The 23,183-nt window shown below is 36.4% G+C and overlaps 1 protein-coding gene across 1 annotated transcript; it reads right to left on the bottom strand.

Moving 5' to 3' along the window:
* Window positions 1–1,190: 1,190 nt before the first annotated feature.
* On the bottom strand, window positions 1,191–22,808 carry LOC126874365 (forkhead box protein A2-A-like). Its single transcript, XM_050636308.1, has 2 exons — window positions 22,429–22,808; window positions 1,191–7,278 (listed from the first exon to the last, which is right to left on the bottom strand). The coding sequence occupies exons 1-2, from the start codon at window positions 22,645–22,647 to the stop codon at window positions 6,400–6,402; spliced, it is 1,098 nt and encodes a 365-aa protein (XP_050492265.1). The 5' UTR covers window positions 22,648–22,808; the 3' UTR covers window positions 1,191–6,399.
* Window positions 22,809–23,183: the final 375 nt, after the last annotated feature.

The raw sequence follows: 23,183 nt of genomic DNA, 5'->3' as shown, positions 1-23,183 counted from the left end.
AAGCTTCAAAAATTTGGCAAGAAACGAGGCACCTCGCCTTGCCAGATTGCCTAATTTTTTATGACGGTTTAAAGAGTGACGATAGAATTTGTGGAAGATAGACAACTTTCATGTAGAACGTCTTGACTTTGATGGATGATATTGAAACCGAAATGGCCGAATAATACCGACACACACAAACGACGGAAAACTTAAAATTATACTAATTACACTACTCGATAAGCCATGAAAAAAACACTGTAAAACAGCAAGAAGAAATAAAATATACCCGATATAAATGAAGCTGCTTTATTTTTTTTTTTTTTTTTATTAAAATATTCAAACAAAATTCATGGCCCATTCATGGCCAAATTCAACATGGCCCAATTAGAATATTCGTAAATCGTGGAATAAGCGAAACTTATACGTATAAGTTTAGAAAGTAAACGTATAGGAAGCACCGAATGGAAAAATAATGCTGTGCCCGAATATTAATGCGAATAACTGCGGTATATTCGCTTGTTCCTTCAAGAGCATGATATATCTCCGGGAGATGAGGGAACAGTTTTCAAGAGATTTCACGGTGAGTGTAAATAAGGTATCAAAGATGCTTCGAATGTTTCGCGTCCGGGCAATTATTGCTATTAAAGGAAGAAGTACGGGCTTGCTACTTTCGACCACGAAATTCGTTCTAATTTAATATCCCTGGCCGATAAATCATTCGGAGGTTTCTAATTTGGTAGGAGGCCCTTTGGCCCAAGCCAGAATTGGCCCTTTGTCGGAGCACCGGCCGAAGTGCGAAGAATCCCATTAAACGCCATAAAGAAAGAATTCCTTTTTTCTTTCCCTCCTCTGCCGTACCGCTTCACGACTTTCCCCTTCGATAGTTCTGCTATGGTTATTCCCATATTAATTATCTCGCGCCTCGATCGTCCATTGCAAAAACAATCTAACATCCTTACAGTCTTTGCTTTCTTAATTTTATTTCTTGCCATTTACTTGTCGTCCGTTTTATATTTTTAGTTTCTGACATTGGATTTGATTTTTGGCTTGATCATGCAGGATTGAAAGGAAGTTTGTCGAGAAAGTAATATTTGCCTTCTAGGAACGTAAGGTAGTGGAGGTAGTGTCTTATATACGTGTGTTGGAGAGATCTTGAAAAAATGAACAATATTTTCCAGATATATATACAATAATTTATTTAACCACGAAGCAATGTTTACATTTACGAGCATCTTCGTGAAAGTACGATCGAGTACATTAATTATATTACGCCTGTAGATCATTTACGAGTACGTTCGCACAATGGATGAACTTCCTTTCAATGGATTCGCACGTGATCCCGTTAAACGGAATTTACGTACCATAAGTCTATAAATAACCTCTGTTCTTAACAAAGAACAATCGAAACCTCTGTTTTAATTTAAGAATAGAAGAAAAAAGAACAGTCTATGTTACTCATAGTTACAATTTGAAGGAATATTCCTTATACATATAGTATATACATATATACCTGATCTTCAATCTGCGCTATTAATTAGAATTATTAATTAAACTTGAATAACAAAGACAAGAAGCAAAATTTTATTTGCAATAACGCTTGATAAAAATTAAACGGGGAAACTATTGGCAGCTACTTACATGTCGCGTTAAAGTGCAAGAGAAACGTGTGAAATAAAATTTTCTCGCATTTTTCTGTTATACAGAAATTACATAAATTGAAACGAAATAAATATATAAACGGAAAACGTATAAAATTTGTTTTAATCGTGAAACCTCCGTTGAACTAATGAAAAATTGTTTTGCATCATTTTGAAGCGAAAATGATTTTCTTTGTTTCGGAAGAAGCAAACGTGCTGATTTGTTTATTTCAAGAGCACGAATATATTTCTGAAACTACATTTTCGATTAAGGCAATTACTTTTAGTATTGATTCTAATTCGATTAATTTCCCCTTCGAATATAATTCACTTTTTTGAATTTTTAATATATCAAAGTTCAAACTTTTTGTTCTCAGTTTTTAAGTAAATATAATGGGGACAGCTATTAATGAGGTTATGTTTGGTCAAAGCAATTTTTGAAGATACACTACCACTAGTCTTTTAGTTTTTAATTTCGGATCGTATGTATAAAAGAATCCATTAATTAAAACTAAAGCGGTAATTGCAGTGGATGAAAAACAAAGTATTTAATGCTTAATGAAATACTCATCACTGATGTAGTACAGTGGCTACAAAAAATATTGATACATTGTATTTATTAATTAATAAATAGCATTTACATACTGGCGAATTAGATACAAATATATTAAACTTCAAATCGTATGAATCGATTCTCATACGATTGCAGAAATGTGATATCGTGAGAATGAAATGTAGGACTTGATAGAAGAAGGGTTTATTATCAATACTTCCTGTAGCCATTGTAGCTTTTCAAATTTCGTTCATATATTCGTTCATATAATTACATAGAGAACACTACATCGAACGAAAGAAGATTTACTGGAATGTTACATACCCAGAATTCCTTGTGGTCCAGAAGCCGTACATCACAAAATTCTTTTCGAATCATCCAAGCACATACGTAAAACTCACTAATAAAACTTTTACCTATCTTTCAGATATCGAAGAGGAAACGCCTTATCGAGAGCTTCGGAAGATTTTACGTTACGTTAACTAGGCCCGCCATTATGTATAATGGACGATAGAGCGTGACGATAAAGTCAGATTTACACATCACGAACGAGCACGAACTAACGTGAACGATAAAACACAACAAGTTTGTTAAAAAATACTTAACGTTAACAAATACGTAACATTGACAAATTCGCAACACGATGTCGTTAAACTTCCTCGCACTAACTAAACTTGCTTTAATATCGATTATCGATATTCCTTTTTCTCTGATCTGAAGCGCAGTGCGTTGCGCAAAAGACGCTCTAAAAAATTATCTTGCGCATCACGCAGCAGTTCACTTAGAAGCTTTTCTAGCAGTCGTTTTATTCAATGCGTACACATATAATAATGTAATTATAATTTTTGACATATCAAAGATTATTCATTCGTGTCGGTGTAGTGTGAATAAAATACTTGAATCTTCAGTTAACACAGTTTTTCGTTGCTGGTGATAGTGAGAAATCAAAGTGCGAGATCAAATGTTAGTGAATAGAGAGGAATCGAAGATGAGTTACGTTCGTAAGTAATAAATTTGTTTGCGTTTATAGGCTGTTACGAAAATATTGTCACACTTAATAACAAAGCTATTCTTATTGAAGTAAAATTCTACCAAATCTATTCGTAAAGTTACTGTATTTTGTACCAAGAAGGATGATGAAATACTTTAGTCTTGTCACTGTGTGTGGGCGACTATGCATACATACATAAGCTACTGTAATCGCCAAACACAATACAAGGATACAATTTATTTTAATAAAAATGTATTTTATTAATAATATCTGCATTAATATTGATTAGTTGGTATTAATATTTTTATTAACATATTTCAATAAAATATCTCTTTTATGAAGTATTCAAAGACTTTCGTGAATGACTGTATTTAGTACTTACATATCCTTCGTTTATGTCCATTTGCATTCATTCGTATTCACTATACTTCGTTCGTGTTCGTTCGTCAGGTGCAGAGCCGGCTTTAGAAGCTACGAATATAAGAGCTACAAAGTTGCCAATTCTCACGCGTTCAATGTTCCTCCTTCGGCCATATTGAAGAACACTTCCGTTGCTCGAAGGTATGTGGTTTTCAAAATATGAGGTTTGATCAAATAATACTAAGAACATTGTTTCTTTTCAAAATTAAATATTGATATATCTATCTCATCGATGTTAAATTATAACAGAGACGTAATTGAGTAGTATTATTATTTGTTAAAGTTATTAAAAAATTAATTATGACTTCGATTATTTTAGATTTTTAAGTACAGTTAATTTGTGAATAATTGTTTGAAAACTTGCGTCTATCGAAACTTGCCAAAGCTTCATTTATTGGAACAGAATGTTATTCAACCCGATTTTATATTTAGTAAATATTAGTCTAATAAATACTTCTTGTACTCTAATTTCACTCGAATTCTTAATATTGTTTGATCAGTTCTCGCGTGATACACATATCTAGCCCTAAGGAATTTTTACTTTCTCGGTTATTTTAAATTATTCGCAAGAACCGAGAACCTGTAATTACACGCTTAATTATCGTTATGTATTAAGTATTTTGAAGTATCCGTCAGGTATAATAGTTCCTCGTACTCGAGTACTTCCTAATTTTAATACTTTCACTCGAGCATCTCTAGTTATTGTTTATTCTTAACATTGGTATACTTCTCAATGTTTTTCTAAATAGTACGATATTTCGTGTTACATTAGAACACATTTCTTCTTTTACTCTTAAAATCGTATTTCGTGTTCCTGTAAAACACCTTATTGTACGTTTCAACTTGCTACTTTAATGTTATCTTCTTTTCTTATTCTTTTTTTAAATGCTTTCGAGAACTTCGCAGACCAATGTACATACATATTTCGTTAATTAATGCTCTTCTTTTCTTCCTTGTGTTTATATAAGATTCCTCGTTGTAAAACGAATACAAAATGTTACAATGATATACAGGCAAATGTCCATGTCGTTGCTTGTTAAATGCAAATACGTTGTTAAACGTTAAATATATTATTATGCTCGATTTATCGTTATTTATAAGGTGTTCGAAAATTATTTAACAAGTTATGCTCATTTTTGCCAAATAATTATTGCGATAAATTTCCTTAATTCACTAATTTTTTGTTTCGTATATTCTTCCCTTAATTATTAGTTTTCTTTTCTAGGTTAGAATTAGGTTAGAAAAAGAAGAATAGAAAAGAGTAAGAGAAATTTTAAAAACCTAGAAAAAATATAAAGTTTGTATTTCTTTTGATTCTCAAATTTCTTTTTACTTCTTTATTCTTTAAGTAACATAGTGGAATGTTATATTACATGAGCCAAAAAAATATATTTTCACTGCACATGACGCAGTTACACGCAGGGTAACCAACCCGTAAACAAAAACACTACACAGTTCAATAATCACTTATTTTAATTATCTAATTTGTTAAATAATTATCGAACACCATATTGCATTCCTTTGCTTTATCACTAATCGATTTTATCATTTTCGTTAAATTACGTTTAATATTGATACGTTCACTTCCATTATCTCTTCAAATATTTCTCACTCCAAGAAACTTTTAAGTTCCATTGAAAAGGGAAAGAAAAGACTATTGGTAGCGCCCTGATAAAACGAGTCACTGATCTAAACATTAATTTTTAAACATTTAAATGCGTCACATTGATATAATTTTGTTTTACAGATATATTTGAATTTGATATATGTTTTAAGTCTGGAAATCTGATAAAAATATTGTTATTTGAAACAGTCACATGAATCTAAAATAAATGTAATTTACTTTCAACAAATAAGAAAACAGATCTGAAAAATGAATTTCAAACTTCTTTGATATAATTTCTCGTTACATAAGCAATTTCGTTTGAATATTTAAATCGAGACACTTATCTTCTCATGGAAATAAATTACATCATCTACTGTAGTTTCCAATTTCGAAGAGTGTTTTAAAAATCGTTAAATAGCGACCAATATCTATACGAGTTTATTGTACATTTATAACTTTCAAAATTTTCACATATTTCTTTAGAAAGTAACCTCTTACTTTGCCTATTCAATTAGTTTATCCATTGTTTCTAATTAACCAGTCGAATATTAATAATCCATAACAAGAATTTAGATAAGTTACATAGATTAAGAATCATTTCAAAAGTTCTTACTAACGTGCATATAAACGTTTAATTTTAATAAAATACCTCATTAGTCTGATCGCTACGACGATTTTGCTCAAACGACGCGTAAAGCACTTCTAGTTAATTAAAAAGCACAAATAATACCAGTTCCACAATTCTGCTACATTCAGATATTTATCTTCACTTTTAAGCGTCACTCGAACCACGCTAACTCACTTGCTCGATTTCAGACTTAAAGTCATTCCACTGCAAAAACTGTAGCACCAATAATTTTCGAAAAAATGAATACATAACACAATTAATAAATTAATTTCCACTTCAAAATCAACTATGTCTGTTTCAAACAAAATTGACGCGAAAATGTTGCGAATTTTCTAAAAGAAACAAGAGGGGAAAGAACACAAAGCAATATTACAATTTTTTAATGAAATTTCCGAGCTTATCACCACCAGAAGCCTTTTCTTCCAAAACTTCGTCGCAAAAACACGGGAAAACTCAGGAACAGGATGAACGATTCGCCAGTCATAGTCACAAGAATGACCACTAGCGTCGCCAAGCGGCGATCGTCGCGCTACTAGGGTCCCCGTTCGAATCATCCACTAGACGCACGTTGATCTAGTAAATTCAAGTAGCCGTCTCGTACGGAACCTTGTTAGCAGTGAGACCAAACGAAAAACCCGCATAAAGCGGCCTGGGAACCAGAAGATGACCGGAAGACCTCTTCTCGTCTTCCGAATTACTAGAAATCTGTTCATCGTCGGGCGCAATGATATTTTCGATGGTGAACGGTTTCTTCTTCTTCTTCTGTTCGGGTTGGATGCTCGTCTGACTGGAGATACCAGCCTCCAACACGGGACAACGAACTTTACTGTCGGTGGACTCGACAGTGGAGCCTCTCGTGGTCTCCAGGAAGACCCTCGAGTCAGTCTTTTCGGGAACACTGGTCTCCGTGGTTCCAGCGCAGATTTGCCTGCTCTCTGGAATGTCTGTCTGAAAGTAGGACAGCTGAGAGACGTACGGAGACACCTGGAACCCGGGGAAGCTCCAGCTTCCGGTTTGCAACAAATTGTTCTCATAACCACGGAGGATCTCGTCGGTGCCGGCGAGTCTCTGTCGAACTTCTGGCGACAGAAGGTAATAGCTGGAGCTGGTCTCCGGTGTCGTAAAGCCTGGAGAACTGTTGCCACCGGATGCCATCGTTAGACGACGCTCTTGCAGCTCCCAGCGGAGCAAATCGTCGCGAAGACGATGCAGATTGGCAACGGTCAAGCTGCTGGTTTGTGCGTTCGGGTTTATCGATAGTACAGGCGAGGATTCGGAGTGAGGAGGTGGCATGGCGGACGCCAGGGCTTGGAGCTCGGATTTTAGCAGCTCTTTGTCGGGCTTGTGCAGCTTGAAACGCTTCCTACGGCGAAGGAGGGACCCGTTCTCGAACATGGACAGCGCTGCCGGGTGCAGAGCCCAGTACGCGCCCTTGCCAGGTCGATGGGGTCCCCGTGGCACCTGCAACCAGAAGTTTCCGGGATACAGAGAATTGTTTGAAGATGTTTCACGAATTTTTTCCTCAAATAAAAAGGAACCTCGGTCATTGTTAACAAATTATTATCAAGAATTCTCTCACGACCCGACAATATCCAATTATATACAAAGAACGTGGCAACACACAAGCAATTACCATTTAATTCCCCTATTAAGAAATTCATTTATTAAAATTAAATGGTTAACGAGTTTTAAATAAAATATGAACATGGGATGAATTAAGATACTATGGATTTTATTAATAGCAAACAACTTGCTATCTCACAGTGTGTTCTCTCCTTATTCATACATGATTCAAGTCATGTTAACGTTACCTATTCGAGATTATGTTTATTCAAAGAACAGAAGAGTTTTTGCTAATTATGCGGAATATTTCTGCGACCTTGAAACACGTTATGTCAAGGTGAACATTCTGACTGGTAATATCTCTTTCCCATATAGAGGGAAAAGTACAAATGACAAAAATGGGCATTACATACCATTAACCAAACTAACTTGAATAAGTTTGTTAAAAAATAAGAGGCAAATCAGGTATGATGCACGAGGATTTGTATCGCATCACTATGCTGAATTACCACATTTTTCACTAGGCGTGTAATGTTATATAAACAAGAAATAGCGTATAATGCAGATTTCTATTCGCTGGTGTAACTCGTTAGAGGCGAGCTTACCGTGTACATGCGGCTATTTAATTAACATAAATGCATATATGTAGAACGTTTCGTATCTATCTGGAGGAAACAATATTTCACGCGCAGGTACGCGCAATATGTATGTTTGCACTCTGTTGCAAATTAACAAACGCATGAAAATTAATACCTTCTTGTGAATACTAATCAGAATTACTTGCTTTAATGAAACCGAGAAAGAAACGTGCAGGATAAATGAAGAGAGTATGGAGGAAAACTATTTTATAACACGTTTTGTTTATGATAACTGGCACTGCAAAACTACCTATCAAATCACAAACTGTCTCGACAAAATAGCATTCAACATTTGGTATATACCCAGTGATCAAAAACGGAGTATGTCTATTTTGTATTGGAACAAAGTACAAAGAGAAACGATGAATATTTTGTGATAAATATCATTGTTTTTTTTTATGATGACCAAGTGACGTATAAAATTTATTCTATGAACAATACAGTTAAATTGATCGAACGTTGGTTCTTCTTTACGTGGATGAAAATATTAATTTTCTCGCCAATGCTATTTTATGACACTCCCTGTTTTTTCCCCTTGTCGCCCAGATGTATAGAGCATACCAGAGTTTACGACAGCCAGTATAATTTAATTTCGTTCAGCTAATTTAATTTCAATTTATACACGGGAAAAACTCTATTAGAATATACATTATTGCGTCGTTTAATCACAAGTTGTGATTTAATCATGAATTAAGACGAGGTTCGATACAAAAAGTTAGTTGCTCGGCAAGTTTGAGAAAATACAGGATATGCCACTTTTTCCGCCAAACTATATCGATAGCATTCTCTAAGGAAAAATAAGAAAAGAAATATTATATAACCATAAAAAACGCTCAGCGATTTTTATTTCGTACGATAGCTGCTTTTACGAGATTCTAGTAGAAATATCTACCTTTTCATAATTTCAGGATTTTTAGTTCAGATGCTGCATTCAAGTCGACACCATACACAATCTAAAAGTATATATAAAGACTGTAATCGAACAATCTACATACGTCTGGTTGGTATAAAGAATGCAAATTCACGATAATATAATGAGAATTCTACTTAGAAAGCAACAAACGTTCGATTGCTTGTAAGTCCTCGCTTCATACGATGATAACTTGGCAAATTTTGAACTCAGCTTCTTCTGTTTACCAATTAGTGAACACACTACAGTTAAGAACTATTAGGTTGGCAACTAAATGATTGTGGATTTTATCATTAGGTGGCATTGGCATCACTTAGTTGCCAACCCAATAGAGCGACAGTACGTGTCGACTCGAATGCACATCGTGTTAAATGCTTCATTAAAAAGTTCAGCTCTGGTGTGGTACTTGGACTGCGAAATATTCGACTAGAATAACACTTTTTAGGGCTTTTTGAGGTCGCTTGTATTATATCTTTTACATTATATTGAGACAAGATATTTACGCCGGATGATTACTGCTTTTACCTTGCAATTTAAGGGAAAAGAGATCAATGGACTAAATTATCAGATATTGCACATGTTCTTTCAGCACACCGGTTGAAAGATGCGAAGTTTGAGGATTGCCAACTCACAAGGGAATTTTGATTAATTTTCAAATGTCAATATCTAATAAACAAAGTCCCAAACGTAATGATCTTTGTCCATCATTTTCGCCGTATTTTCGTTTGTAGAAGTACATATCACTTAAGTTTTAGGCTATTTTGATTTCGTTACCCTGCATATCTCATTGTTCTATCTCGGTGGAATCATGCATCCTAATCAATACTTAATATGTAACGCATGAAAATTTTTATAAATACATGAAATTTCATTAGCACTGGAATAAAGCACGACTACCGTGATTACAATAGGAAAATTTGAAACCTATTGTAATATCGTAAAGTAATTTAAATTAGAGGTCGGTTGAAATTAGAAAAAACCATGTACGTTGTCCTTCTGTGGTTCTTTTACATTTAAGAGCGCCTATGCGACTAAAGTCACCTAGTTCTTACAGAGATGTGAGAAAAACATCAAACAACGTTAGATCAGAAGGACGGTTTCGTGTTTCAAGTTGGGACGACCGAAAGGTTAGAGTGTGCGAGTCGAAAAGTGTGTGTGTTGCGAGAGTCAGAGTTGATCGAGACACCGAAGAGTAGAGTCGAGAGAATTGATCGAGTTGCTAGAGAGAGAGAGAGAGAAGGAGAGAGTGTTAGATTCGTTGTGACGAGAGTGACCAAATAACTGTAAAGTTATTTGATATAGATACGAGTATCGCATTTAGTTTCAGTTAAACAAACATCGTTTTCTGTCCAATTTATGTTTGTATATTTAATTCAATATCAATAAATTGTAAGTAATCGGGAAAAGTTGATATCCTTAATTTTCACGATATTACATTATGAAGCGATACGATAAAGTTTAAATATGGTGAAATTAGTGTTAACGCCACGAATCCTTTGCGTCAACTCCTGACCAGTATCAATATAACTTTCTGACGCAAGTAAGAATCCATATCTGATGATCTTCACGACCGAGGAATTGATTCTCCTTGACTTGTCCATCGGTGATAGAAGTTTCACCATTGCCGGACTGCTTCAGCAAATCAACGACCAAGTGAACATCAGACTTTGTGGCAACGCCTGCTCACGCTGTGTCGACGAAACATTCAAGGGCCTATACGCTTATATAGCACTCTTTCTTAACTTTGCTTGCAAAATATGCTGGTAAAGTTTGTGGGGGAAAAACTGGGACGCCCTGTATATCGAAAAATATAATCGCCAGGCTACGCACGAATAAGATCGTGTTTAATGTCTGAAGTCTTTAGCAAGGACATTGATATTGAAATTCTGGACGATTTGAGCACAGTCTATAGAGCCATTGAATACTTTATGAGCAAATAGGAATTGAGTTATTCTTCTACATTGCGATGATGCAGGTCCAAGATCAACAAGTTAATCAACAAGTTAACAAACAAGTTATGGACTGATAATCCTACGACACGCAGAAGACAACTGTCTTTCGTAGTATTTGCCGGCTACACGCAGAAGTCTGTGCCGAACGCTGTCAAGAAAAACAATAAGAGTGGCGAGATCAAATTACGAGTCGATATTCCAATACGAAACACCTCAAAGCGTTCATTTCTCGAAGGAATTTGAGCCAAAAGAAGAAACTTAGAATTCCATTACTGGGTTGGCAACTAAGTGATTGCGGATTTTGTCATTACCACTTAATGATAAAATCCGCAATCACTTAGTTGCCAAACTAATAGATTCATTGTCCCGCAGCTGTAGAGTTGGAGGTTCAGTATAAATGTTAAGTAGGTGGAAATAATAATAGCGAGATATTGAACTAAAGGCGGTGAGCACGTGATCGTTGAGAGAGAAATTAAATCAGTAGACTAATATCTATGTATTTATGTAAATTTAAAGTATGCAGAAATAAAGGTTTGAAAGAATCTTATTGTGAACTGCTATTATTTGACGAGTAATCATAGACAATGGGAAGGAAGCAATGAATTTCTATTGTATCAGCCGTATATCGTCTGACAGTGTGAGATAAACAAAAGTCTACCGTTTTTGCCTCTGTTTATCGAAATATTGAAAGAGCACTCGAATCTGGTGAATGTTTCAACCCGTTTGCAAAATACTCGAGCTCGTCACTAGCAATGTCAGTTATGCTGATTGACAGCTGCATTCATTATGCTCACACCGCGTGAAGATTTATTTGATGACGCCACTATTCAATTTGTTTCGACATGCTTTTGCAAATAAAGAAACCGTAATACGTTCCGTCTAATTTACGCGTCTCTTATCGATGAACATCGACTATAAAAAAAGCAAGTGAAATATAATTGCCTCGCTATCTGCTACGTCGACATGTCCAGCGATGTTTCAACGAGGGAAAATGTTCAATGTTACGCGTTAGAATTCTGAAATTTAACCACTTCTGAATTTCTAGATTCTTAACAGGAAAATTAACAGGAATTTTTTCAAATATTATTTAAAGTATTATTATTCGTAATAATAAAAATCAGCTTTGTTATATGTTCTCTTTATAAATTTGTATTAATTTCCTATTATTTAATTACTAAGATAGAATACACTCTTTCCATATGAAATTTCATTTATTCAAATATAAATTAAGATCGATTACCAGATTCTTCAAATATCTATGGATTTCGTATCTTCTTGGCTGCTAACCTCCAAAATTCACATAATTCTTTTCCGCATAAATTACCGCATAGAGTTACATGCTTTTCGTAATTAGAACCATCTAAGTCCTCTTTCGAATGCCCCGAATACTTCAGCGTGAAAAGCCACCTCTTCGTTAACATTTTTATCGTGTTCGTCGTAACGACACCGTTTCATTGCATCAGTACGTTTAATATTCGCTTGGCAACTAAGTGATTGCGGATTTTGCCGATACCACCTAATAACAAAACCTGCAATCACTTAGTTGCCAACCCAATATATCCGATGCTGTCCACAGCATCGAAGAAATCTACGTGCTTTGGATAATTTTCAATACGACGTTTTCGTTTGTTATCGTATGGTTTTTCCAACACCGTGTCGCAGTTACGCCACCTGCCAGTGTTTTAATTATATCGTATCTTGTTCCGGTAGTTGCAACGCTATTAGTTTCATACTAAACTCTCATAATGAAAGTTCACTCGGTCGAATAAAGGAACGAGCACATGGCGTATGAACGCTGATAAAGTTTGTACATATTTGAAACGGAGAAAGGTTTAGGTTAGTGGAAAATGTTACGCGCCTATGATAGAACGTTCGAACGTTTCAATGTTCGGGTAAAGGTGGCTCTGTCCTACTTTAACACTTTACCGACTGATAACCTATTAATCGTTTTTGTCATCGACGCTTACCAACCGATAGCCTATTAATCGACTTTTTGTCGCCGACGCTCATCGACCGATAGCCTATTAATCGGTTTTTTGTCACCGACAATTTTCTCATTATTTGAGCAGTAATTTGTTATAGTAGTAATAAGGTACCTTGCTCGGTTGCGTCAGTTGCGTTGCTTTATAAGCTCCCACGGTTTTATACCAATTTGAAAAACTTACCGTTCGCGATGAACGAAAAGAATGGTATTGGAGAGTCTGAACCGAAACAGAGCCGGCGTCAGGGAGAATCCGCGCCTGAGATGCCGGTCGGACGTGCGTATGCTGTTGAATCGCTAGCGGTCGGTAAAGTGTTAATACGAAGCTGAATGAATATTGCACACGTTAATACGTATCTTGCGTATAGTGAAATCAGAGCGAACACACGTTGTATCGAGCGTTGTGAGGAAAGAAAAAAATGGAAAAAAATCCAAATATACTTGGAAAGTTGGAAAAAGGCGCGGAGGTGTTTGAAAAATCGCAAAAACCTACAACGTCGGAAGATGTATAATTAATGAACATGAAAAACAGGAACTTGTAATTGAAAATTACACAAGTGTTTCAACAAGTGGAAAAACTTGAATGGGATTGTGAAATACATACCCACGGTCTGCTGTATAGTAATAGCTTTCTTAGAACGGCAATAAAGAACAGAAACGCGTAAATGAAAATTACTCGACTGTTTCAAGATATGTGTGTATATATATATATATATATATATATATATATATATATATATATATATATATATATATATATATATATATATATATATATATATATTATGCGAAAATGTTTTTGAAATTTGGGCAAATATTATCATCGATAATTTCATTTGTGATGTTGGAAAGGAGGAGATGGATAGGATGAAAATGACGATGACAAAGCTTATTTTGAATTATTTATGACATTTCGAAGACGACTTAAAAAATGATCTGTCGTGCAAACAGGCTATAATTTAACGTAGTTCAATATATTAAGGAAATTTGACTTGAGCGGTAACAAGCAGGTAGAATTTGTAGATAACTTAGAAAGCATTTTACGCTATTTTACGTTATATCGTATTCTTTACGATTGTTCTTGTATTATCGATTTTGAAATATAAAAAGGCGCGTGGTTTCTATTAGCGAAAAATTCCCTCGTCCGAACAGTTACGTGACCTCATTAATTCCCATACTGGAACTTCCATTTTATTGTTCCATTAAAATCTTCGATTTCTTTTTTTTTTTTTTTAACATTCTATCAATACACTCTTTACTGTTTAACATCCTTCCTCTTTTTTTTCTTCTTTATTTCGTTATCAAATACGTTACATCTGACGATACATTTGCAATTCATATCTTCGTTCTTCGTTCCTTTAACACGAGCTATTATATCTGGCAAAAAAGAGCGCAGCGTGCAACGTAGTGTAAAAGCTTGAGCTATTATTCTGCTTGAGTTAAAGTATAACGGAATACTAGATGAAAAATGTGGTATAATAAAGCAATGTATCAAAAGGAATAATAGCGACGGTGATATCGTAATTATCGTCTGTAATTTATGATTACTGAAATAACTGTGTATATATGCGATTACTTGTACCCGTGTTATTTTAATTCAACGCGCGATTAAAAATACATTTGCTTTGCTATAGAATAAAAGAGGAAACTGAGGTGAAACTGGTCCTCGCATATATCGGATTCTAACGTAAATTCATCCTATTTTTAAATATATCAGGTTGTTCGAAAAAGTTTCTTTCGTTTTATGAGCTATTAATAGACTTTTATATTATTTTGCCGAATTAATTTTTATTCCGTTCAGATAAACACCGCGATATTTCACAGATTTGGTTTCACGTTTCCATGAAGGTGGCGTGCACTGTTGTAAAAGACACGTTTGCGAAAGAGAAATTTCTTCGACAACCTAATACATTCTACGTTGAATATGTATAATCCTTTATACAGGGTGGTTGGTAATTGGTAATTCTACGCGAAAAAAGAAGTCGAAAATATAGAATAAAATTTTTTTTTTAATTTTTCCATCGAGACAACGATCTACAGTGAGATCCGTTCTAAAGTGCACGCGTACCGAGCGAACATTCAAAGTCGATTTTCTCGAAAACAAAGCCTCAAACGGAAAATTTGTATTCTATATTTTCGACTTCTTTTTTCGCGTAGAATCCAACTAACGTAGCACCCAACGTAGAACCCAACCTAATCCCAACCTAACCCCAACCTAACCTCCTTTCCGTTTGTACCACCAGTTACCAACCAGCCTGTATATTTTTGTATAAAAATTGTATGAAATTAAACGACCTTGTAACTTGGCGTTTAAGATTTCTCGGCTTCACAGCAAACATTGGACGCTAACGTACCTAGTTTTCTTTTTATACATATCGTACAAGACGAATTTATATTACGTGGCGATATAATTTCAGGAAAATGTATATTTTTATATAAACAATTAAAATACAAGTGCCGGGGCAAAATTCAATTTTCACCACTACCAACGTACATTATCTCTCGCATCGTATTTCTACTTCGCTTTTATGTCCCCGAAATTACTACTCGCGACCGATGATGTTGTACTTAAAAACTGACCACCATATTTCACCTGGACACTCGAAAACAACTTGAAATTTCAAGCATCGTACGAGTATCTTCGTGCAAATTGAAATTACCGGGGAATTATCATAAAAATGACCTCGTACCTCGTTTGATTTATGGCCGATGCGAATGTCGATGTTGCACCTGTTCAACGATAAAATGTATCTACACTCGGATCATGAGCATCGGCCAGTGAAATCAAGCGGAACCAGTCGCCTTGTAAGCAGATTTTTACCACGTTCGTATTTATAACGAACTCACAGTCGAAATAAGGAAAATTATAGAATCAAAGTAGAGAATTCTTCCTAAAAGAATATTTGCCACTTTCTTTCGAAATAATTTTCGAAATGAAACGGCATACACATACAGGTACGTTTTTACTTGTATTTTGTATCGACAGTTTGTCGAATCGTTCGTAAATTTATTTAAATGCGCTGTCCATGTCGAGACATCTCAGAAAATTGCGTTACCACTTCGTGCTCCTCTGTTCCTCGTTCTCCTTCGTCGTTCGATTAAAAATATCGCCTGCTGGTTTATCGCAGAAAGCTATCAAGCAAATTCCTCGTACAATCGCAATTGCAAACAGCTAAAAGAGCTAAGTGGAGTGAATAGAAAACTATATTCGAAAGAATAAAAGTGGCAGAAAGAAACAGTTGAAAATCAGGAAAAAAAAAGAAGCTTTGTATATAGGGTGGTTGGTACAAGCGGAAAGGGGGTGATTCTACGTGAAAAAAGAAGTCGAAAATATAGAATAAAAATTTTTCGTTCAAGGCTTCGTTTTCGAGAAAATCGACTTTGAATTTCCGCTCGGTACGCGTGCACTTTATCGCGTCTCGTTATAACGCATCCCACTCAACAATTTCGAGATCGTTGTCTCGATGGAAAAATTAAAAAAAAAAATTCTTATTCTATATTTTCGACTTCTTTTTTCACGTAGAATCACCCCCTTTCCGCTTGTACCACCAGTTACCAACCACCCTGTATATCAATGAGGCAGAACTATGGGAAATATGTGGCAGGAAAAAGCCAGAATCGACCGAACACGTGCTGAGACACTGTTCAGTGTGCGGCAAATCCAAACCAGAGATATATACAAATAAAAAGAACAGGAAAGTTATGACAGTGAAGTTTGAAGAGAATGTAAAAAGAAGCGTAAAAAGAAGTTCGTACAGAGCGCAGTGAAAATTAGAGTAATTTGTTTAAAGTACCGAGATAGCATACCTACGTTTAAAACGATGCAATGTAAATTAGATATTAGGAAATGAGGAACAAGACTGAAAGACATAGAACAGAAGTCGATGTTGCAGCAAGGAACATTATACAGGGTGGTCGGTAAGTGGTGGTACAAGCGGGAGGGGGGTGATTCTACGCGAAAAAAGAAGTCGAAAATATAGAATAAAAATTTTTTTTAATTTTTCCATCGAGACAACGATCTACAGTGAGATCCGTTATAAAGTGCACGCGTACCGAACGACAATTCAAAATCGATTTTCTCGAAATCAAAGCCTCGAACGAAAAATTTTTATTCTATATTTTCGACTTGTTTTTTCGCGTAGAATCACCCCCTTTCCGCTTGTACCACCAGTTACCAACCACCCTGTATATTTTTCCATATTTTTTCTAATTACCTTTGTTACTTACATTTGACCTTTTACGTATATTTGTAGCTCGCTTGTTACGCAAACTTACGAAAGCCTAACGCAAGAATAATAATAAGAATAATACAATAAAAAGAATAATATAAGATTTGATTTCGGTAACAGGCTGTATAACGTAACGTCAGCTATTTAAGGAATGAAAACACTTGGAGACTTCAAATATTTGATCGTTCGAGAAATGAAATAGTGACGGAGAGCTAAAAAGAGGCTACATTTGCATATTTATTACAGACGAGGAATTTTTATGGAAATTTATTTTACGAGCGCAAGCAAAGAAGTTGAGCGACTGATTCGATAAACTATCGATACAAAATATGTAAATCTATTGCCTATTATAAAACAGCTCGTCAGAAAACTAACGCGATTAGTCCGTGGTAGAAGAAGAATCCCGATCTTACGACCCATGTAGCTTCTACTCTACAAGAAATAGAAAAAAGGTCTGGCGAAATTGACCGTTTAGATGACGAATTCTCATTAACGAAATCTCTGAAGAACGATCGGAAGGCGGAAAACGATCGTTCGAATTCGCCGAGATAAAACGAGCCGATCTTCTTTTTATTTTTGTCGCTGTGTGTTGAGGCCGTGTTAAATAACGTTGTAGGACAAGTCTCCCTCTTCGTTTCTGTTATATTTCTCTCGACCATCTGTTTCGCACCTGCCTCGACCCAAATCGCTGAGAAACACGATCGAGTTAATGTCCAGGATCCACTGCTTCCTTTTGCTCTTCCTTCTTCGTTCCTCGTCTTCGTTTTTCGGTTGCTTCCGTGATTCGTTCGATAGTTCTGGCTTCAGAGGATCGCGCCATGTACAATCCTCGTGTTGCAATTACATTCGATACGTGCGACCAAGTTTCTTCAACGAATTTTCATTTTCATTAATTTTCCTCTCGTCTCGGCAACGAGAAGAGTTCGCAGCGTTTGAGGAAAATATTTGCCGTAGAATTGGGACGAGCTGTATACTGGCAACGACCTTTCCTCGTTCGAATCTCAAATATTTTTCAACCTTACGAGATACCATTGGGTGGAAAATGAGTGAAAACGCAGCGGAGTTAACAAAGAGCAGAGCGATGGTCGAAGGTTGGTAGTCTACTAGAAGTTTGGCAAGAAAATATTATTTCACAATTGTCCATTTAATCTGTCGATAATTGTAGTTTAATTCTACCTGAGATCATAATCGTTTCGCCAATCTCATCTGTTCATTTTTTTTCCTTTTCTTTCAATAGAAAATACCCCATAGGATAAGGTAATTAGGGGAAAGAGCTATCATAACTCAGAGTTTATCCAGTAGACATTAACACACTAGCCTATTAATCGGCTTTTTATCGTCGACGATTTCCGACCGATAGCCGATTAATCGGCTTTTTGTCGTCGACAATCTTTCCCATTATTTGAGCAGTAATTTGTTATTTAGTACTAAGGTACCTTGCTCGGTTGCGTCAATTGCGTTGCATTGTAAGCTCCACACAGTTTTATACCAATCTGAAAAACGTACCGTTCGCGATGAACGAAAAGAATGGTATCGGAGAGTCTGAACCGAAACAGAGCCGGCGCCAGGGAGAATCTGCGCCTGAGATGCCGGTCGGACGTGCGTATGCTGTTGAATCGTTAGCGGTCGATAAAGTGTTTAACAGAATCGTTTGTCGATCGGTAAATGTCGCTCGGCTTTTGTTTCAACATACCACCACGTAAGTATCTATTGGGTCGGTAACTAAGTGATTGCGGGTTTTGTCAGTAGGTGGTATTGACAAAATCCGCGATCACTTAGTCGCCAAGGCAATACTATGTTTCGAAGAAGATTATGCTGCAACGTCCGTAGAAACGTTTGCTGCCGCTTGATATTGGCAATGTGTTGCAATAAAAAAAAGAGTGTTTTGTCCAACATGTACGGGTAAGATACGATGTTTGAACATATACGTACACAGGTACGTATGAAAGAATGTAGAAAAACGGATCCAAAGTGGATTAGACGTTGTACGTGATTTGGAAAATGAAAGCTTAGGAATGTTGCCGCCGATTAGATTACGGAGATCTCAAACGATCGTTTATGCGATATTTTCTCGTATAGCGATATAATAATACATAAATAACGAAGAAATATTTTCCTTAAGAGATTTCTTCCTCATTTTTCCTAAATCATTAATCATAGTTAACTGTATCCTTGGAATTTAATGGGCTGTTGGCGCGATAAAAAGCGCGAAGAAGAAGACAAGATTGCCGGTGTGTTATCTTTTAATACGCGAGCGAACAAAACGGATGCGTAGTCAGATACAGATCTACGCAATGTCTGGTGTACACGTCGTTTCATTTGTAACATCTAATTAGCAACACGATCGCATCTTCCTACGCCAACAAAATCTCGTAAAACGTATTTTATTCCACGTGGTCGCGTTTTCTTTCCTCTGTTTTTCTCCCCTTTTTTTCATCAATTCAATTAAAAAAATAAAATCAAAGACGCTTTTTCAAGTTCAAATAATTCTCTTCTTTTTTCTTTACGTCGCGTTCTATTTTTTTTTTTTTTTTTTTTTTTTTTTTTTTTTTTTTTTTTTTTTTTTTTTTTTTTTCCTTATATTTCTGTTGTCTAAGTAAAGAAAAACGAAGACTGTAATAGTCGACTTCCGTACGTTCGCGTTACAACTATACGAACAATCGTTTGAACTAGGAAAGGAGAATCAAGTTCCATTAATCATGTCTCCTCTTCTTTTATCTACGCTTTGATCTCACGGTTACCAGGCAGAAAACAATTGCTTTACCAAAGGTTTCCTCGCCTTACCACCACTATCTTCCATGAATTGTCCTTTCTTTTGTTTTTTCTTCTTAAAATTCGTAATTGTTACCGCTCGAAGCAACAACCTTTTACGTTCGACTAGACGAGCCGAGTACAGCAAACTCCTTGGAGCAAATTCAGGACAGACGCCACAGGCGCAAGGATTCGCCACGCTTGTAATATTTTCCGATCGGAGAAAGAGAACTGTATACTGTATATGTTGCGTTTTGTTGTAGCTTTGTTTGCGAGCCTGGGAAAACAAGTTAGTGTCTGCTCGACTGTCGCTGTACGTATCACGCTGTCGTGTCTGTGAAGCATCAAAGCAACAGCTACAGGAAAAATTGCATTCGAATTTGGCGTATTTACTCGAGACGTAATTGTTTATCACAGGCGTAACGCAGATAGGAACAAAGTAAATATCTATTTCGTTGTTGAACACTTTGACTGTCACGTGGCTCATACAGAGTGGTTGGTAACTGGTGGTACAAGCGGAAAGGGGGTGATTCTACGCGAAAAAACAAGTCGAAAATATAGAATAAAAATTTTTCGTTCGAGGCTTCGTTTTCGAGAAAATCGACTTTGAATGTTCGCTCGGTACGCGTGCACTTTATCGCGTCTCGTTATAACGCATCTCACTGTGGATCGTTGTCTCGATGGAAAAATTAAAAAAAAAAAGAAAAAGATTTTATTCTATATTTTCGACTTCTTTTTTCACGTAGAATCACCCCCCTGTCCGCTTGTACCGTCAGTTACCGACCACCCTGTATATGGCCCATCACGGTTTCTCCTGCGACGCCACGGTGGTCATCGGTGACCGGAGCGCTTCCACTTCTTGCAATTGTAAAAATTGAACGAAAATTGACAGTTAGGGTATTTTGAATATAACCGATAAATAGAAGATACTTTGAAATGAAGAACGTCCCATTGAACGATTAAACATTTTTATTAGAACATCGATAAAAAAAATGAGAAGAAATGTTGCATCTAACGGTGCACTGTGTTAAAACACTTTAAACATAAATGTGGCTCATCCATACAATCTGGACGATAGATGGTCACCTTTTTCCTCCGATTCTTAGCAATTTTTCATCCTAATTGTTTAACATTTTTTTATACCACTCTCTGCAAAATTTTCGTACCAGCTACGCTTGCCCTTCTTTCTTCTGCATTTCGTGCGGCAATCTTTGTCGAATAAGTATATTTGACTGCTCTGGTGAATGGCACTGTGTAAGGTGCATTGCCAGTGCCATTCTAAAATCTGATACCTGGATTTTTGTTTTTGTTGCTTGTTTAGAGAGTATCATGGCGTTTGAAATTGATGTATTTAACAATAACTCTAAAGCTAATTTTATATACCACTTGAGGGTTCTTCTACGTGGTGTAGAATATGCTATCGTTTGATCTGATAAGTCTATAGCACGTTTTCCTCTCTTGTAATCTACCACTACCATTGGTTTATCGCAGACATAATTTTCTTTGCGGACCTCTACCATTTCAGCCGAATGTTTCGTCGAAACCATAAAAATAATCATAACACTGTTTACTAATATCTTCTACACGTTTCGGCAATATATTCTGCACGTTTTGCTTACGACGGAATAACGAAAGCGAATGATTTGTTGATATAAACGAAGCCTTGTCATGATATGTCGCTATCAACTGTTGTTACCAAGGCGCCAATAAGATAAACGGTCCATTGGGGAAGAATGTTGTCTTACATCATCAATTTATGACTATTTTGTCGTTATATGCTTTGAATGATAAAAATACTCCCGTGGCGTCAAAGTGTTTACGCGTTTCCTTGCTAAAAAAAAAAAAAAAAAAAAAAAAAATACGAAAGAGAAATTAGCCAATATGACATCGTATCCCATAGAGTCTGTGACGTGTCTTCTATAAAACATGGCACACTTTGTCGACGCTTGTCGTCTTTCCTCCTCTTTCTCTTTTTCATTTTTGTTGATTTTGCACGAGAAAAATCGAAAACTGTTTTTCTTCCTCGTAATAGGTACGCAACCCTGTTATTATAATAAAAGAACGCGTCGTTTCGATAGCTACGAAATCAAAGTAATTGGCTCTTAATCAAGAAGCGCGACGTTTCTGCTGAATTTACGCGCAGATAAAAACACCAGAGCTACCCCATAATGATCGACGTTTATAGATGCCAGTCGTTTTATCGCGTATTAACTGTTAAAGGGAAGCTTCGTCGTGCACGATATCCCGCGCGAAGCAAGCAACAGTCGCCCTCTGGCGACTTGTAATTCCCATTTCTAATATTCTAACCAATTTACGCTCTGTCGAAAATAACTGCAGTTCCGCGCATTTTCCATAAATTTCATTTATCGAATCCAGTTCTTCAAACCGTTGCGCGTACGGCTAAAGCCGAATCTGCACCACAATCGATGAAAGCAGCCTTCGTCCGCCGCGTTCTCCCAATGTGTAAATTCGGCTTAAGGTAAAATAAACAAACCTACACCTGGTCAGTGAGAAGAATTAATACGCTACATCAGCCTGCGCAATCCACGCAACAGAAACAAACACACGACTCGATACAGCCACGTACCTTGATGAAACAGTCGTTGAAGGACAAATTGTGCCTGAGAGAGTTCTGCCATCTGCGAGTATCCTTGCGATAATAGGGGAACCGATCGGCGATAAACTTGTAGATCTCAGCCAGAGGCAACATCTTATCCCTCGACGACCAGATCGCCATCGCTGTCAACGAAATATACGAATATGGCGGCTTCTGGTCGCCGTAAGTATCCCTCGATGGTCGAGGCATCTTCCAGCCAACAGTTCCTCGCCTCGATCTCTTCAGAACACTTACACACCGCGAGTTTCGCCTACTTTTCTCATCGAACGAGTTTTTTTTTTTTTTTTTTTCTCTTAATATCTCTTCTTTCTTCCTTCTGTCACATTTTTCTCTCACTTCTCATCTTTTCCTTCCTTGACACTCTTCGCGCGCGGACACACTGCTGCGTCTTCAGAGTGTCGTGTATTATTCCAATGGCGTTTTCGATGGTTATTACCTTGGCTCGATGGCGGTCATTTTAGACACTGGCCGGTGCTGGCGACGATCGATGACGAGGCTCTCACAGGCGTCCTGGGAAACCACAAGAAACGTATTCGTTAGGAAACGTTAGGAAATTCGGATGATTATTTATAGACGTTCTATCGATAGCAACGATATTCAAATTTCTCATCGTCTTAGTTAGCGGCTGTAGAAAGAAGTAATTAATTTAGGTGAATACGTTAGTTTCTTTCGTTATGCACATTTTTCGTTATAAATTATTTTATCCAATTACGCATATGTGGCAG

This window comes from Bombus huntii, chromosome 16 (assembly GCF_024542735.1).
Source record: "Bombus huntii isolate Logan2020A chromosome 16, iyBomHunt1.1, whole genome shotgun sequence".
Classification (NCBI taxonomy): Eukaryota; Metazoa; Arthropoda; class Insecta; order Hymenoptera; family Apidae; genus Bombus; species Bombus huntii.
The sequence above is the reverse complement of the archived record's forward strand: the minus strand, read 5'-3'. Positions and strand labels throughout refer to the sequence as shown.